We start from the raw sequence: 17844 nt of genomic DNA, 5'->3' as shown, positions 1-17844 counted from the left end.
GCTGCTGGGTTGTTGCCCTCCTACGGCCTCCTCCACGTCTCCTGATGTACTGGCCTGTCTCCTGGTAGCGCCTCCATGCTCTGGACACTACGCTGACAGACACAGCAAACCTTCTTGCCACAGCTTGCATTGATGTGCCATCCTGGATGAGCTGCACTACCTGAGCCACTTGTGTGGGTTGTAGACTCCGTCTCATGCTACCACTAGAGTGAAAGCACCGCCAGCATTCAAAAGTGACCAAAACATCAGCCAGGAAGCATAGGAACTGAGAAGTGGTCTGTGGTTACCACCTGCAGAACCACTCCTTTATTGGGGGTGTCTTGCTAATTGCCTATAATTTCCACCTGTTGTCTATTCCATTTGCACAACAGCATGTGACATTTATTGTCAATCAGTGTTGCTTCCTAAGTGGACAGTTTGATTTCACAGAAGTGTGATTGACTTGGAGTTACATTGTGTTGTTTAAGTGTTCCCTTTATTTTTTGGAGCAGTGTATATAATGTCTCCCACTCTGCTACACGGTCAACAGTGTAATATATTCTGTCTCCCCCCCTGCTACACGGTCAACAGTGTAATATATAATGTCTCCCACTCTGCTACACGGTCAACAGTGTAATATATAATGTCTCCCACTCTGCTACACGGTCAACAGTGTAATATATAATGTCTCCCACTCTGCTACACGGTCAACAGTGTAATATATAATGTCTCCCACTCTGCTACACGGTCAACAGTGTAATATATAATGTCTCCCACTCTGCTACATGGTCAACAGTGTAATATATTCTAATAAACATGTGCAGCACAAATGTTTGGTACAGTATATTAATGTCACAGATCTGGCTCAATAAGAGGTGTTTGTGAGAGATGTGCCATCAGTCTTATCCATGGTTGTTATGATAGCAGACGGGTTACCTGATAGTGCTGGTTCTGAATCAGGTTGTCAGCATGACGCTCCTAAAACCACATGAAAAGCAGAAGAATCAAATGACTTTTGTTGTTATGCAGAATTTCTATTAACAGCACAGATATATCAGTATCACTATACAGGTTTCTCTGCTGCTGCATGTTACAGTTGTACTAGGAGAGTGACTTAAATACACATGTTCTGAACAGTGCTTAAAGACCTAAGGAATTTATATACATACAGAGCATTAGGAAAGTACTCAGACCCCTTCACTTTTCCACATTTTGTTACATGACAGCCTTGTTCTAAAATTGATTAAATAGTGTTTTCCCCCCTCATCAATCTACACACAATACCCCATTACGACGAAGCAAAAACAGGTTTTTAGATATTACTGCAAATGTACAAAAAATATCACATTTACATAAGTATTCAGACCCTTTACTCAGTACTTTGTTGAAGCACCTTTGGCAGTGATTACAGCTTCGAGTCCTCTTTGGTATGACGCTACAATCTTGGCACATCTGTATTTGGGGAGTTTCTCCCATTCTTCTCTGCAGCTCCTCTCAAGCTCTGTCAGGTTGGATGGGGAGCGTCGCAGCACAGCTATTTTCAGGTCTCTCCAGAGATGTTCGATCAGGCTCAAGTCCGGGCTCTGGCAGGGCCACTCAAGGACATTCAGAGACTTGTCTCAAAGCCAGTCCTGCGTTGTCTTGGCTGTGTGCTTAGGGTTGTTGTCTGTTGGAAGGTGATCCTTCGCCCCAGTCTGAGGTCCTGACCACTCTGGAGCAGGTTTCATCAAGGATCTCTCTGTACTTTGCTCCGTTCATCTTTCCCTCGATCCTGACTAGTCTCCCAGTCCCTGCCGCTGAAAAACATCCCCACAGCATGATGTGGCCACCACCACGCTTCACAGTAGGGATGGTGCCAGGTTTCCTCCAGACGTGACACCTGGCATTCAGGCCAAAGAGTTCAATCTTGGTTTCATCAGACCAGAGAATCTTGTTGCTCATGGTCTGAGAGTCTTTAGGTGCCTTTTGGCAAACTACAAGCATGCTGTCATGTTGTCACTCCCTGATCTTTTACACCTGTCCTTGTTATTGTCTACACCCCCTCCGGGTGTCGCTGATTTTCCCCAGTGTATTTATCCCTGTGTTTCCTGTCTCTCTGTGCCAGTTCGTCTTGTTTGGTTAGTCAAGTCAACCAGCGTGTTTTTCCCATACTCCTTTTGCTATTCTCCTTTTTCTAGTCCTCTGGTTTTGACCCTTGCCTGTTTCTGGACTCTCTACCCGCCTGCCTGACCATTCTGCCTGCCTTGACCACGAGCCTGTCTGCCACTCTGTACCTCCTGGACTCTGATCTGGTTTTGACCTTTTTGCCTGTCCACGACCATTCTCTTGCCTACCCCTTTGGATTATTAAACATTGTAAGACTCCAACCATCTCCCTCCTGTGTCTGCATCTGGGTCTCGCCTTGTGCCATGATACATGTGCCTTATACTGAGGAGTGGCTTCCATAAAGGCTGATCGGTGAGGTGCTGCAGAGATGGTTATCCTTCTGGAAGGTTCTCCCATCTCCACAGAGGACCTCTGGAGCTCTGTCAGAGTGACCATCGGATTCTTGGTCACGTCGCTGACCAAGGCCCTTCTCCACTAATTGCTCAGTTTGGCTGGGTGGCCAAGTCTAGGAAGAGTCTTAGTGGTTACAAACTTCTTCTATTTAAGAATGATGGAGGCCACTGTGTTCTTGGGGACCTTCAATGCTGCTGCAGACATTTTTTGGTACCCTTCCCCAGATCTGTGCCTCGACACAATCCTGTCTCAAAGCTCTACAGGCACTTCCTTTGATCTCACGGATGGTTTTTGCTCTGACATGCACTGTCATCTGTGGGACCTTATATAGACAGGTGTCTGCCTTTCCAAATCATGTCCAATCAACTGAATTTACCACAGGTGGACTCCAATCAAGTTGTAGAAACATCAAGGATGATCAATGGAAACAGAATGCACCTGAACTAAAACTAAAAACTAATTTCATCCATTTTAGAATAAGCCTGTAACGTAACAAAATGTGGAAAAAGTCAAGGGGTATGAATACTTTCCAAATGCACTGTACATATATATGCATTGCCTTCATAATCAGCAGTAGGAAAGGTATGCATTAATATGGAGTGGGCTCAAATTGCACAATTTATACATTTTAGAGCAATGAAAAAGACATGAGCAATTAGCAGTAAATTAATTAAATGACCACCACAGTTTTAAATGTATTTCATGGCTTATTCTAATCTGTCCAGTTAGATGCACCCAAACAAGGATCATATATGTCTTTTGTTCTGCTATATTTTCTTCTCTTCAACAATACTGCATATGCCTTATTATACAATCTTATAACCCTATACATGTGTCTGTTGTGTGGTTGAAGGCAATGTGCCTGTGTTTTAGCAGGAGTGTGGAGTAGAGCAGCAGAACAGTAGACTATGAGAATAGTAGAACAGTAGAATGGTAGACTATGAGAACAGTAGAACGGTAGACTGAGAACAGTAGAACAGTAGAATGGTAGACTATGAGAACAGTAGAACGGTACACTATGAGAACAGTAGAACGGTAGAATGGTAGAGTATGAGAACAGTAGAACAGTAGAACGGTAGACTATGAGAACAGTAGAACAGTAGAACGGTAGACTATGAGAACAGTAGAACAGTAGACTATGAGAACAGTAGAACAGTAGACTATGAGAACAGTAGAACGGCAGACTATGAGAACAGTAGAACGGCAGACTATGAGAACAGTAGAACGGCAGACTATGAGAACAGTAGAACGGTAGACTATGAGAACAGTAGAACAGTGGAACGGTAGACTATGAGAACAGTAGAACGGTAGACTATGAGAACAGCAGAACGGTAGACTATGAGAACAGTAGAACAGTGGAACGGTAGACTATGAGAACAGTAGAACGGTAGACTATGAGAACAGTAGAACAGTAGAATGGTAGACTATGAGAACAGTAGAACAGTAGACTATGAGAACAGTAGAACGGTAGAATGGTAGACTATGAGAACAGTAGAACAGTAGACTATGAGAACAGTAGAACGGTAGACTATGAGAACAGTAGAACGGTAGACTATGAGAACAGTAGAACGGTAGACTATGAGAACAGTAGAACGGTGGAACGGTAGACTATGAGAACAGTAGAACAGTAGAATGGTAGACTATGAGAACAGTAGAACAGTAGACTATGAGAACAGTAGAACGGCAGACTATGAGAACAGTAGAACAGTGGAACGGTAGACTATGAGAACAGTAGAACGGTAGACTATGAGAACAGTAGAACAGTGGAACGGTAGACTATGAGAACAGTAGAACGGTAGACTATGAGAACAGTAGAACGGTAGACTATGAGAACAGTAGAACGGTGGAACGGTAGACTATGAGAACAGTAGAACAGTAGAATGGTAGACTATGAGAACAGTAGAACAGTAGACTATGAGAACAGTAGAACGGTAGACTATGAGAACAGTAGAACGGTAGACTATGAGAACAGTAGAACGGTGGAACGGTAGACTATGAGAACAGTAGAACAGTAGAATGGTAGACTATGAGAACAGTAGAACAGTAGACTATGAGAACAGTAGAACGGCAGACTATGAGAACAGTAGAACAGTGGAACGGTAGACTATGAGAACAGTAGAACGGTAGACTATGAGAACAGTAGAACAGTGGAACGGTAGACTATGAGAACAGTAGAACAGTGGAACGGTAGACTATGAGAACAGTAGAACGGTAGACTATGAGAACAGTAGAACAGTAGAATGGTAGACTATGAGAACAGTAGAACAGTAGACTATGAGAACAGTAGAACGGTAGACTATGAGAACAGTAGAACGGTAGACTATGAGAACGGTAGAACGGTAGACTATGAGAACAGTAGAACGGTAGACTATGAGAACAGTAGAACGGTAGACTATGAGAACAGTAGAACGGTAGACTATGAGAACAGTAGAACAGTAGACTATGAGAACAGTAGAACGGTAGACTATGAGAACAGTAGAACGGTAGACTATGAGAACAGTAGACTATGAGAACAGTAGAACAGTAGAACGGTAGACTATGAGAACAGTAGAACAGTAGACTATGAGAACAGTAGAACGGTAGACTAAGAGAACAGTAGAACAGTAGACTATGAGAACAGTAGAACAGTAGAATGGTAGAACAGTAGACTATGAGAACAGTAGAGCAGTAGAACAGTAGAATGGTAGACTACAAGAACAGTAGAACAGTAGACTATGAGAACAGTAGACTATGAGAACAGTAGAACGGTAGACTGAGAACAGTAGAACAGTAGACTAGTAGAACAGTAGAACGGTAGACTATGAGAACAGTAGAACAGTAGACTATGAGAACAGTAGAACGGTAGACTATGAGAACAGTAGAACGGTAGACTATGAGAACAGTAGAACAGTAGAACGGTAGACAATGAGAACAGTAGAACAGCAGGACTGTAGACTATGAGAACAGTAGAAAAGTAGAACAGTAGAATAGTAGAGCAGTAGAACAGTAGAACGGTAGACTATGAGAACAGTAGAATGGTAGACTATGAGAAAAGTAGAACAGTAGACTATGAGAACAGTAGACTATGAGAACAGTAGAACAGTAAACTATGAGAACAGTAGAACGGTAGACTATGAGAACAGTAGAACAGTAGACTATGAGAACAGTAGAAAAGTAGAACAGTAGAACAGTAGAATAGTAGAGCAGTAGAACAGTAGAACGGTAGACTATGAGAACAGTAGAACAGTAGAATAGTAGAGCAGTAGAACAGTAGAACGGTAGACTATGAGAACAGTAGAACAGTAGAATGGTAGACTATGAGAACAGTAGAACAGTAGACTATGAGAACAGTAGAACAGTAGAACGGTAGACTATGAGAACAGTAGAACAGTAGACTATGAGAACAGTAGAACGGTAGACTATGAGAACAGTAGAACAGTAGACTATGAGAACAGTAGAACAGTAGAATGGTAGAACAGTAGAACGGTAGACTATGAGAACAGTAGAATGGTAGACTACAAGAACAGTAGAACAGTAGACTAGTAGAACAGTAGAACGGTAGACTATGAGAACAGTAGAACAGTACACTATGAGAACAGTAGAACGGTAGACTATGAGAACAGTAGAACGGTAGACTATGAGAACAGTAGAACGGTAGACTATGAGAACAGTAGAACCGTAGAACGGTAGACAATGAGAACAGTAGAACAGCAGGACTGTAGACTATGAGAACAGTAGAAAAGTAGAACAGTAGAACAGTAGAATAGTAGAGCAGTAGAACAGTAGAACGGTAGACTATGAGAACAGTAGAGCAGTAGAACAGTAGACTATGAGAACAGTAGAACAGTAGAACAGTACAACGGTAGACTATGAGAACAGTAGAACATTAGAGCAGTAGAACGGTAGACTATGAGAAGAGTCGAAGAGTAGAAAGGTAGACTATGAGAACCGTAGAACAATAGAACAGTAGAACGGTAGACTATGAGAACAGTAGAACGGTAGAACAGTAGAACAGTAGAACGGTAGACTATGTGAACAGTAGAACAGTAGACTATGAGAACAGTAGAACGGTAGACTATGAGAACAGTAGAACAGTAGACTATGAGAACAGTAGAACAGTAGACTATGAGAACAGTAGAACGGTAGACTATGAGAACAGTAGAACAGTAGAATGGTAGACTATGAGAACAGTAGAACAGTAGAGCAGTAGAACGGTAGACTATGAGAACAGTAGAACAGTAGATCGGTAGACTATGAGAACAGTAGAGCAGTAGAACAGTAGAACAGTAGAACGGTAGACTATGAGAACAGTAGAACGGTAGACTATGAGAACAGCAGAACAGTAGAACGGTAGACTTTGAGAACAGTAGAACAGTAGACTATGAGAATAGTAGAACAGGAGAAAAGTAGAGCAGTAGAACAGTAGAACGGTAGACTAGTAGAACAGTAGAACAGTAGAATGGTAGACTGTGAGAACAGTAGAACGGGAGACTATGAGAACAGTAGAACAGTAGAACAGTAGAACAGTAGAATGGTTGACTATGAGAACAGTAGAACGGTAGACTATGAGAACAATAGAACGGTAGAACGGTAGACTATGAGAACAGTAGAACAGTAGACTATGAGAACAGTAGAACAGTAGACTATGAGAACAGTAGAACGGTGGACTATGAGAACAGTAGAACTGTAGACAATGAAAACAGTAGAGCAGTAGAACAGTAGAACAGTAGAACGGTAGACTATGAGAACAGTAGAACAGTAGATCGGTAGACTATGAGAACAGTAGAGCAGTAGAACAGTAGAGCAGTAGAACAGTAGAACGGTAGACTATGAGAACAGTAGAACGGTAGAACAGTAGATCGGTAGACTATGAGAACAGTAGAACAGTAGAACAGTAGAGCAGTAGAACAGTAGAACGGTAGACTATGAGAACAGTAGAACAGTAGAACAGTAGATCGGTAGACTATGAGAACAGTAGAACAGTAGAACAGTAGAGCAGTAGAACAGTAGAATGGTTGACTATGAGAACAGTAGAACGGTAGACTATGAGAACAATAGAACGGTAGAACGGTAGACTATGAGAACAGTAGAACAGTAGATTGGTAGACAATGAGAACAGTAGAACAGTAGAACAGTAGAATGGTAGACTATGAGAACAGTATAACTGTAGACTATGAGAACAGTAGAACAGTAGAGCAGTAGAACAGTAGAGCAGTAGAACAGTAGAACGGTAGACTATGAGAACAGTAGAACAGTAGATCGGTAGACTATGAGAACAGTAGAGCAGTAGAACAGTAGAGCAGTAGAACAGTAGAACGGTAGACTATGAGAACAGTAGAACGGTAGAACAGTAGATCGGTAGACTATGAGAACAGTAGAACAGTAGAACAGTAGAGCAGTAGAACAGTAGAACGGTAGACTATGAGAACAGTAGAACAGTAGAACAGTAGATCGGTAGACTATGAGAATAGTAGAACAGTAGAACAGTAGAGCAGTAGAACAGTAGAACGGTAGACTATGAGAACAGTAGAACAGTAGATCGGTAGACTATGAGAACAGTAGAACAGTAGAACAGTAGAGCAGTAGAACAGTAGAACGGTAGACTATGAGAACAGTAGAACAGTAGATCGGTAGACTATGAGAACAGTAGAGCACTAGAACAGTGGAACAGTAGAGCAGTAGAACGGTAGACTATGAGAACAGTAGAACGGTAGACTATGAGAAGAGTCGAAGAGTAGAAAGGTAGACTATGAGAACCGTAGAACAATAGAACAGTAGAACGGTAGAACAGTAGAACAGTAGAACGGTAGACTATGTGAACAGTAGAACAGTAGAACGGTAGACTATGAGAACAGTAGACTATGAGAACAGTAGAACGGTAGACTATGAGAACAGTAGAACGGTAGACTATGAGAACAGTAGAACGGTAGACTATGAGAACAGTAGAACAGTAGACTATGAGAACAGTAGAACAGTAGACTATGAGAACAGTAGAACAGTAGACTATGAGAACAGTAGAACGGTAGACTATGAGAACAGTAGAACGGTAGACTATGAGAACAGTAGAACAGTAGAGCAGTAGAACAGTAGAACGGTAGACTATGAGAACAGTAGAACAGTAGATCGGTAGACTATGAGAACAGTAGAGCAGTAGAACAGTAGAACAGTAGAGCAGTAGAACGGTAGACTATGAGAACAGTAGAACGGTAGACTATGAGAACAGCAGAACAGTAGAACGGTAGACTTTGAGAACAGTAGAACAGTAGACTATGAGAATAGTAGAACAGGAGAAAAGTAGAGCAGTAGAACAGTAGAACGGTAGACTAGTAGAACAGTAGAACAGTAGAATGGTAGACTGTGAGAACAGTAGAACGGGAGACTATGAGAACAGTAGAACAGTAGAACAGTAGAACAGTAGAATGGTTGACTATGAGAACAGTAGAACGGTAGACTATGAGAACAATAGAACGGTAGAACGGTAGACTATGAGAACAGTAGAACAGTAGACTACGAGAACAGTAGAACAGTAGACTATGAGAACAGTAGAACAGTAGAACGGTAGACTATGAGAACAGTAGAACTGTAGACAATGAAAACAGTAGAACAGTAGAACAGTAGAGCAGTAGAACGGTAGACTATGAGAACAGTAGAACAGTAGATTGGTAGACTATGAGAACAGTAGAACAGTAGAACAGTAGAATGGTAGACTATGAGAACAGTATAACTGTAGACTATGAGAACAGTAGAACAGTAGAGCAGTAGAACAGTAGAACGGTAGACTATGAGAACAGTAGAACAGTAGATCGGTAGACTATGAGAACAGTAGAGCAGTAGAACAGTAGAACAGTAGAGCAGTAGAACGGTAGACTATGAGAACAGTAGAACGGTAGACTATGAGAACAGCAGAACAGTAGAACGGTAGACTTTGAGAACAGTAGAACAGTAGACTATGAGAATAGTAGAACAGGAGAAAAGTAGAGCAGTAGAACAGTAGAACGGTAGACTAGTAGAACAGTAGAACAGTAGAATGGTAGACTGTGAGAACAGTAGAACGGGAGACTATGAGAACAGTAGAACAGTAGAACAGTAGAACAGTAGAATGGTTGACTATGAGAACAGTAGAACGGTAGACTATGAGAACAATAGAACGGTAGAACGGTAGACTATGAGAACAGTAGAACAGTAGACTACGAGAACAGTAGAACAGTAGACTATGAGAACAGTAGAACAGTAGAACGGTAGACTATGAGAACAGTAGAACTGTAGACAATGAAAACAGTAGAACAGTAGAACAGTAGAGCAGTAGAACGGTAGACTATGAGAACAGTAGAACAGTAGATTGGTAGACTATGAGAACAGTAGAACAGTAGAACAGTAGAATGGTAGACTATGAGAACAGTATAACTGTAGACTATGAGAACAGTAGAACAGTAGAGCAGTAGAACAGTAGAACAGTAGAACGGTAGACTATGAGAACAGTAGAACAGTAGATCGGTAGACTATGAGAACAGTAGAGCAGTAGAACAGTAGAACAGTAGAGCAGTAGAACGGTAGACTATGAGAACAGTAGAACGGTAGAACAGTAGATCGGTAGACTATGAGAACAGTAGAACAGTAGAACAGTAGAGCAGTAGAACGGTAGACTATGAGAACAGTAGAACAGTAGATCGGTAGACTATGAGAACAGTAGAACAGTAGAACAGTAGAGCAGTAGAACAGTAGAACGGTAGACTATGAGAACAGTAGAACAGTAGAACAGTAGATCGGTAGACTATGAGAACAGTAGAACAGTAGAACAGTAGAGCAGTAGAACAGTAGAACGGTAGACTATGAGAACAGTAGAACAGTAGATCGGTAGACTATGAGAACAGTAGAGCACTAGAACAGTAGAACAGTAGAGCAGTAGAACGGTAGACTATGAGAACAGTAGAACGGTAGACTATGAGAAGAGTAGAACGGTAGACTATGAGAACAGTAGAACAGTAGAACGGTAGACTATGAGAACAGTAGAATGGTAGACTATGAGAACAGTAGAATGGTAGACTATGAGAACAGTAGAAGGTTAGACTATGAGAACAGTAGAACGGTAGACTATGAGAACAGTAGAGCAGTAGAACAGTAGAGCAGTAGAACGGTAGACTATGAGAACAGTAGAACAGTAGAACGGTAGACTATGAGAACAGTAGAACGGTAGACTATGAGAACAGTAGAACGGTAGAACGGTAGACTATGAGAACAGTAGAACGGTAGACTATGAGAACAGTAGAGCAGTAGAATGATAGAGCAGTAGAACAGTAGAACGGTAGACTATGTAGAACAGTAGAATGTTAGAACGGTAGACTATGAGAACAGTAGAACGGTAGACTATGAGAACAGTAGAACGGTAGACTATGAGAACAGTAGAGCAGTAGAACAGTAGAGCAGTAGAACAGTAGACTATGAGAACAGTAGAACGGTAGACTATGAGAACAGTAGAACGGTAGACTATGAGAACAGTAGAACGGTAGAACGGTAGAACGGTAGACTATGAGAACAGTAGAACGGTAGACTATGAGAACAGTAGAACAGGCGATTGCTGCTGGCAGAGGAGAGAAGTTCAGCTGAATGGGAAACGTCCAGGGAATTTGGAGCATGAAGCAGGGTTGCTTGGCAACATGTGCCTGCTCACTTCAGCTGGAAGCTGAACAACCAGAATATACAGCCCCTAGTCAGTAACATCCCAGCTGGGCCAAATACTGATAGCCCCAACACCATTCTAAAGCTCTCCATGACATATACAGGCAAGGATCCTGTTTGGTTATTATATGGAAATAGAAGAACAGGACAATGATGGCTACTGAACCAATCACATGAAAGAGTGTGAACATGAACATCGTTCTCTGATATGACACAGCAAAAGGAAACTGCCTGGGGAAATGTAGTGAACGTTTGTACACTGTATACTATGTTGACTGTACAGGTTTGTAAATGTTTTACCGTGAACTCCTTTAAGTTCTCGTGTTTCCTCCGGTCGTCAGGGCTGGGCAGGTTCCCTCCACACAGGCGGTTGTACGTCCACACACACAGGTACCACACTGACTTGGGGCTGGGGACAATGTTGAAGGGTGGCGGGAGAGTTCCTCCCTCGTCAAAATAACTCATCCACAGCTTGGTGCGGGCAAACTTCCATTCAATGTCCGCATGGTCCTGTACAAGGGCATTTAGATATTAAAGGAGGTTGAGTATTCATTAGCAGAATTGAAACTCTTACATCCTATTCAGTCACCATTATTATCACTGAGGGTGATGACAACCCACTTAATAGCAGGGCTAAAATACTTGTAGTTACATCCTGTCTCCCCTTCCATAGATGTGCCTCAGGCAATAAGCTGTTGTCTGAGTGGAGAGGTGAGGGTTTGGTTGGTTGATTAAAGGATGTGTGTGTGTGTGTGTGTGTGTGTGTGTGTGTGTGTGTGTGTCTGTGTGTGTGTGTGTGTGTGTGTGTGTGTGTGTGTGTGTCTGTGTGTGTGTGTGTGTGTGTGTGTGTGTGTGTGTGTGTGTGTGTGTGTGTGTGTGTGTGTGTGTGTGTTGTGTACTTAGGTTTTTTCCCACAGCTCCCAGGGAGAGTGATGGGCGGAAGGCCTCTATCTCGTCTTACATAAAGCTCTGGCAGAAAGGTTACATGGAGGAAAATAAAGGATAACAATATGTCTCTGTGTGATGCAGCACCAGAAAAATACAGACTCTCTGAGGTAAAAACTATCACCTTCAATAAAACCTTCATGATCTACAATATATTTTATGACAATTACTCATCCGGTTCTTATTCCTGCAGAGAGTGAGAGACGCTTTGCATAACTTCTGGAGATCAACTGCAAGACACGCATGCTCAGCATGCAGCGATCATTATTTGTTTTTTTTTGCAAACCAAAGTCTTTACTCATACGCACCAGCAAGAACTCCACAAAAAAAGATTGCCATCCCACTGGGCGAGGACATCAATTCAATGTCTATTCCACATTGGTTCAACGTAATTGAATTGAAATGACGTGGAAACAACGCTGATTCAACCAGAGTGTAACCAGTGGGATGTGAGTTCCCATAATAAAGGAGCCAGCAGACAGCTGTGTGTGTGTGTGTGTGTGTGACTCACAGCGATGAGCTGATAGGAGTTGTTCATCATGGCGATGAGCATGTTGAGCAGCACCACCAGGGAGATGACGTTGTAGGTGCCGAACATGGTGGCTCCCACAAACTCTGTGAACTCATGGCGTGCCTTCACATTGGTCACGTACAGGTTGAGCAGGCCGAATATCGACCAGAACAGGGACTGCAGCGTCTCAAACAGCCTGGGAAAGAACACCATACAGAGACAGAGAGAGACTTTCTTTGAGTTTTGTGTTTTTCTACAAAACCCTTTATTTGGACTTTGATGAGCCAGAAACGATTACCATAGTCCTGTAAGCTGCAAATGCAGTGTTGCCAACAAAGAGCAAGGATTAGAAAGCGAGACAGCAGAAGCCTTTGAATCCTAAACTGATCTTTTGCATTACGGTAACTCAATGAACCACTAAAACCTCCAAAAGCAGATGGAGGCGAGAGATACAAACTGCTCATTCTCCAGAATGACTCAGGGGCTGGAGAAAGCAAATGAGATTTAGTACACTGCCGTATATTTTATTCATTACGGGAGAGGGAGAGGATTGTGTATACTGTAAGTTTCTTTGTGGGACAAATGAAAAGGGCTTTTCTATTGTAATAGGTATTGGAGTATAAGACCCTGTTTTGTACCTGCTACCCTCTTCCTGCTCCTCTTCCCAAACAGTTCTCTCTATTTACATCTCTTCATATTCTCCTCCTCTCTCAATTTATTTCAAGCTCCTTCCTCTACCTTCCTCCCTCTACCCTCCTCCCTCTACCCTCCTCCCTCTACCCTCCTCCCTCTACCCTCCTCCCTCTACCTTCCTCCCTCTACCTTCCTCCCTCTACCTCCTCCCCACCCTCCTCCCTCTACCTTCCTCCCTCTACCCTCCTCCTCTACTCCTCCCTCACCTCCTCCCTCTACCCTCCTCCCTCTACCTTCCTCCCTCTACCCTCCTCCCTCTACCCTCCTCCCTTACCTTCCTCCTCTACCTTCCTCCTCTACTTCCTCCCTTACCCTCCTCCCTCTACCTCCTCCCTCTACCCTCCTCCCTCTACCCTCCTCCCTCTACCCTCCTCCCTCTACCTTCCTCCCTCTACCCTCCTCCCTCTACCCTCCTCCCTCTACCCTCCTCCCTCTACCTCCTCCCTCTACCCTCCTCCCTCTACCTTCCTCCCTCTACCCTCCTCCCTCTAACCTCCTCCCTCTAACCTCCTCCCTCTAACCTCCTCCCTCTAACCTCCTCCCTCTAACCTCCTTACTTTACCCTGCCTTCTCCTTCTTCACTCCCTTCCTTGTCTCAGAATGTACTGGTCTCGTCCATCTCTCTATACACCCTTCTTTCTGTTTATCCAAACCCCTCCTTTTGTCATTACACAGTATTTGTCTTTCTCCGTTCTCATATCCCCAGGACAAAGGGTCTCAGATGAGATGACTCACGTAGAGAAGGCGTTGTTCTGCTTCTCACAGCGGATGCCCTTGCAGTTGTTGGGCTCGTCCGAGGCCTTGGTCTCGTAGTAGAAGTACAGCTGGTTGAGCCCGTTAGCGAAGGCCAGCAGCACCAGGCAGTAGATGAAGAGGAACTTAAGGATGTCCAGCAGCATGCGTCCCAGGGAGATCTGCAGAGGCCCCAGGTGGGAGTTGGCTGTGAACAGGGAGATGAGGCGCAGGGAGCTGAAGATGTTGGCGATAGCAAACAGGGCCTCGGCGATCAGCGTTGGGTGCCACATCTCCCACTCCTCCCGCGGCCGAGAGCTGTTGTACTGTTGTGGAGACGAGAGAGAGAGAGAGAGCTGTTGTACTGTTGTGGAGACAAGAGAGAGAGGGAGAGAGTACTGTTGTACTGTTATGGAGACAAGAGAGAGAGAGAAAGGGCTGTTGTACTGTTGTGGAGACAAGAGAGAGAGAGAAAGGGCTGTTGTACTGTTGTGGAGACGAGAGAGAGAGAGGGCTGCTGTACTGTTGTGGAGACGAGAAAGAGAGAGCTGTTGTACTGTTGTGGAGACGAGAAAGAGAGCTGTTGTACTGTTGTGGAGACGAGAGAGAGAGCTGCTGTACTGTTGTGGAGACAAGAGAGAGACAGAGCTGTTGTATTGTTGTGGAGACAAGAGAGAGCTGTTGTACTGTTGTGGAGACGAGAGAGAGAGCTGTTGTACTGTTGTGGAGACGAGAGAGAGAGCTGTTGTACTGTTGTGGAGACGAGAGAGAGAGAGAAGAGAGAGAGAGAGCTGTTGTATTGTTGTGGAGACAAGAGAGAGAGAGAGCTGTTGTATTGTTGTAGAGGCGAGAGAGAGAGAGAGAGAGAGAGTGAGAGCTGTTGTACTGTTGTGGAGACGAGAGAGAGAGAGAGAGAGAGAGAGAGCTGTTGTATTGTTGTGGAGACAAGAGAGAGAGAGAGCTGTTGTATTGTTGTAGAGGCGAGAGAGAGAGAGAGAGAGAAAGCTGTTGTACTGTTGTGGAAGCAAGAGAGAGAGCTGTTGTACTGTTGTGGAGACGAGAGAGAGAGAGAGAGAGAGAGAGAGAGAGAGAGCTGTTGTACTGTTGTGGAGACAGGGAGAGAGAGAGAGAGAGAGCTGTTGTGGAGACAAGAGAGAGAGCTGTTGTACTGTTGTGGAAGCAAGAGAGAGAGCTGTTGTACTGTTGTGGAGACAAGAGAGAGAGAGAGAGAGAGAGAGAGAGAGAGAGAGAGAGAGAGAGAGAGAGAGAGAGAGAGAGAGAGAGAGAGAGAGAGAGAGAGAGAGAGAGAGAGAGAGAGAGAGAGAGAGAGAGAGAGAGAGAGAGTTGTACTGTTGTGGAGACGAGAGAGAGAGTACCGTTAGCTACATATCAGAAGGCCACGGTTATGTTGGAATATGTACATTGGCAAGAATAAATAGGCAGGAATTTCTTAACCCTCACAATAGCATCAGCTCATCTTGAAAAAAATACACGTACCTTGAAGTAAGCAACTAGTTTCAGTGAGATAGTGGCCAAGTAGAGAGAGTTCATGGCAAAGTCCATCAGGTTCCACCAGTCATGGACGTACTCAGTGAAACCGCCGTCCCACATCTCCTTTATCTCAGCCCAGATAAAGCCTTAAGGGCAGACAGGTGTCAGTCAGTAAGACAAGTGACATTGCACACTGCAATTAATGGCACCTGTCACACTAGTTTTACACTGTAAACTTATAGCTAGTCCAAATCAGAAACAGATTAACTGCAGCAAAATTCAGCATTGAATTTCTCATTATCCACCCAATTACAAGTTACAACCTATTAGAGTGGTTTCTAACGATAAAGTTAGCTCTCCCCAGTCACCTTTTCGCCCCCACCCCACCCCCTGCTCACCCAGCACCCAGGGAAGGATCATCCACTCCACCACGGTGGGCGGTGGGCCCTGGACGTGCAGGTCTGTTCTCACGATGTGCTGGGAGGCCAGGAGGAGGAGGAAAAGGAAAGTCAGGTAGGAGGCTGTGTGGCAGATGAACTTGATGAAGGGCTTCTTGATGAAGAGGCCCAGGGCACTCCTGGGGGCCAGCAGGTAGACCAGGGAGAAGATGGGGAAGAGCAGGCCGATGGTAAAGCAGGTGACCAGCTTGACCGCCCAGTGGCGTCTGCGCCACCCCGGGAAACCGTCGTACCACAGGGTGGCCAGGAGCTGCTGGCAGTTTGGCTGGGACACAAACTGGAGAGGAAGACAGTGACAGATACAGGAAGAAGATCCATAAGGGAAATCAAAACAATAGTATCAGACTGGGCCAGTGTTGTACAGATTGATAGTACGTCCAACCACCAAGAAATTCAGAAAATCTAATACAATAGAAGCATGGATATCGTACATATCTTTAATATGATTCTGCCACGTAGTGCTTCAGATATAAAGGTGATGTGTACTACGTAAAGTCCCAGGCTCTCGCCAACTTTCCTGCAGTAAAACTAACTTCCCTGTGTTAGTCCCTGGAGCTAACCTCCCACAGATGACCTCTGACCTTGACACAGCACAGAAAAAAAGGGGGCGGAGGTCGGGCTGCCTTCTGAGAATTCATAGGCCAGTGAGTAAACTCCCACTGCCATCCGTTCTATTGGCCAACGTGCAATCATTGGAAAATAAAATGGATAACCTACAATCAAGATTATACTATCAACGGGACAATAAAAACTGCAATATCTTATGTTTCACAGAGCCGTGGCTGAACGACGACACAGATAATATAGAGCTGGAGGGATTTTCCATGTACCAGCAGGACAGAGAAGCTACGTCTGGTAAGACGAGGGCTGGGGAGTGTGTCTGTTTGTCAATAACAGCTGGTGCGCAATGTCTAATATTAAAGATGTCTCTAGGTATTGCTCGCCTGAGGTAGAGTCCCTTATGATAAGCTGTAGACCACACTATCTAAGAAGAGACTTCTCATCTATATTATTCGTAGCCGTCTATTTACCACCACATACCGATGCTGGAACTAAGACCGCACTCAACCAGGTGTATAAGGCCATAAGCAAACAAGAATATGCTCATCCGGAAGCGGTGCTCCTAGTGGCCGGGGACTTTAATGCAGGCAAACTTAAATCAGTTTTACCTAATTTCTACCAGCATGTCACATGTGCAACCAGAGGAAAAAAACTCTAGACCACCTTCACTCCACACACAGAGATGCATACAAAGCTCTCCCCCGCCCTCAGTTTGCCGAATCTGACCATAATTCAAGCTTCCTGATTCCTGCTTACAAGCAAAAACTAAAGCAGGAAGTACCAGTGACTCGCTCAATACGGAAGTGGTCAGATGACGCGGATGCTACGCTATAGGACTGTTTTGCTAGCACAGACTGGAATATGTTCTGGGATTCATCAAATGGCATTGAGGAGTATACCATCTCAGTCATCAGCTTCATCAATAAGTGCATCAATGACGTCTACCCCACAGTACGTACATATCCCAACCAGAAGCCATGGATTACAGGCAACATCCGCATCAAGCTAAAGGCTAGAGCTGCCGCTTTCAAGGAGCGGAACACTAATCCGGACGCTTATAAGAAATCCCTCTATGCCCTCAGACGAACCATCAAACAAGCAAAGCGTCAATACAGGATTAAGATTAAATCCTACTACACTTGTTTTGACGCTCGTTGGATGTGGCAGGGCTTGAAAACTATTATGGACTACAAAGGGAAACCCAGCTGCGAGCTGCCCTGTGATGCGAGCCTACCAGCGAGAGAAATGCCTTTTATGCTCACTTCGAGGCAAGCAACACTGAAGCATGCATGAGAGCACTAGCTGTTCTGGACGACTGTG

The 17844-nt window shown here is 44.1% G+C and overlaps 1 protein-coding gene across 2 annotated transcripts in view; it reads right to left on the bottom strand.

Moving 5' to 3' along the window:
* The window catches only part of LOC106563669 (short transient receptor potential channel 5), a 52261-nt gene that overhangs the window by 11553 nt on the left and 22864 nt on the right, over window positions 1-17844 (bottom strand). For both annotated transcript variants that reach the window (XM_045690123.1, XM_045690124.1), the window contains exons 5-10: window positions 15904-16240; window positions 15512-15651; window positions 14018-14340; window positions 12590-12785; window positions 11434-11643; window positions 916-957 (exon numbers count right to left, since the gene is read on the bottom strand). In XM_045690123.1, the coding sequence (XP_045546079.1) occupies window positions 916-957; window positions 11434-11643; window positions 12590-12785; window positions 14018-14340; window positions 15512-15651; window positions 15904-16240 (1248 nt within the window). The remainder of the gene's footprint in view (window positions 1-915; window positions 958-11433; window positions 11644-12589; window positions 12786-14017; window positions 14341-15511; window positions 15652-15903; window positions 16241-17844) is intronic.

This window comes from Salmo salar, chromosome ssa11 (assembly GCF_905237065.1).
Source record: "Salmo salar chromosome ssa11, Ssal_v3.1, whole genome shotgun sequence".
Lineage (NCBI taxonomy): Eukaryota > Metazoa > Chordata > Actinopteri > Salmoniformes > Salmonidae > Salmo > Salmo salar.
Note: the sequence above shows the minus strand (reverse complement) of the source record. Positions and strands in the feature narration are given on the sequence as shown.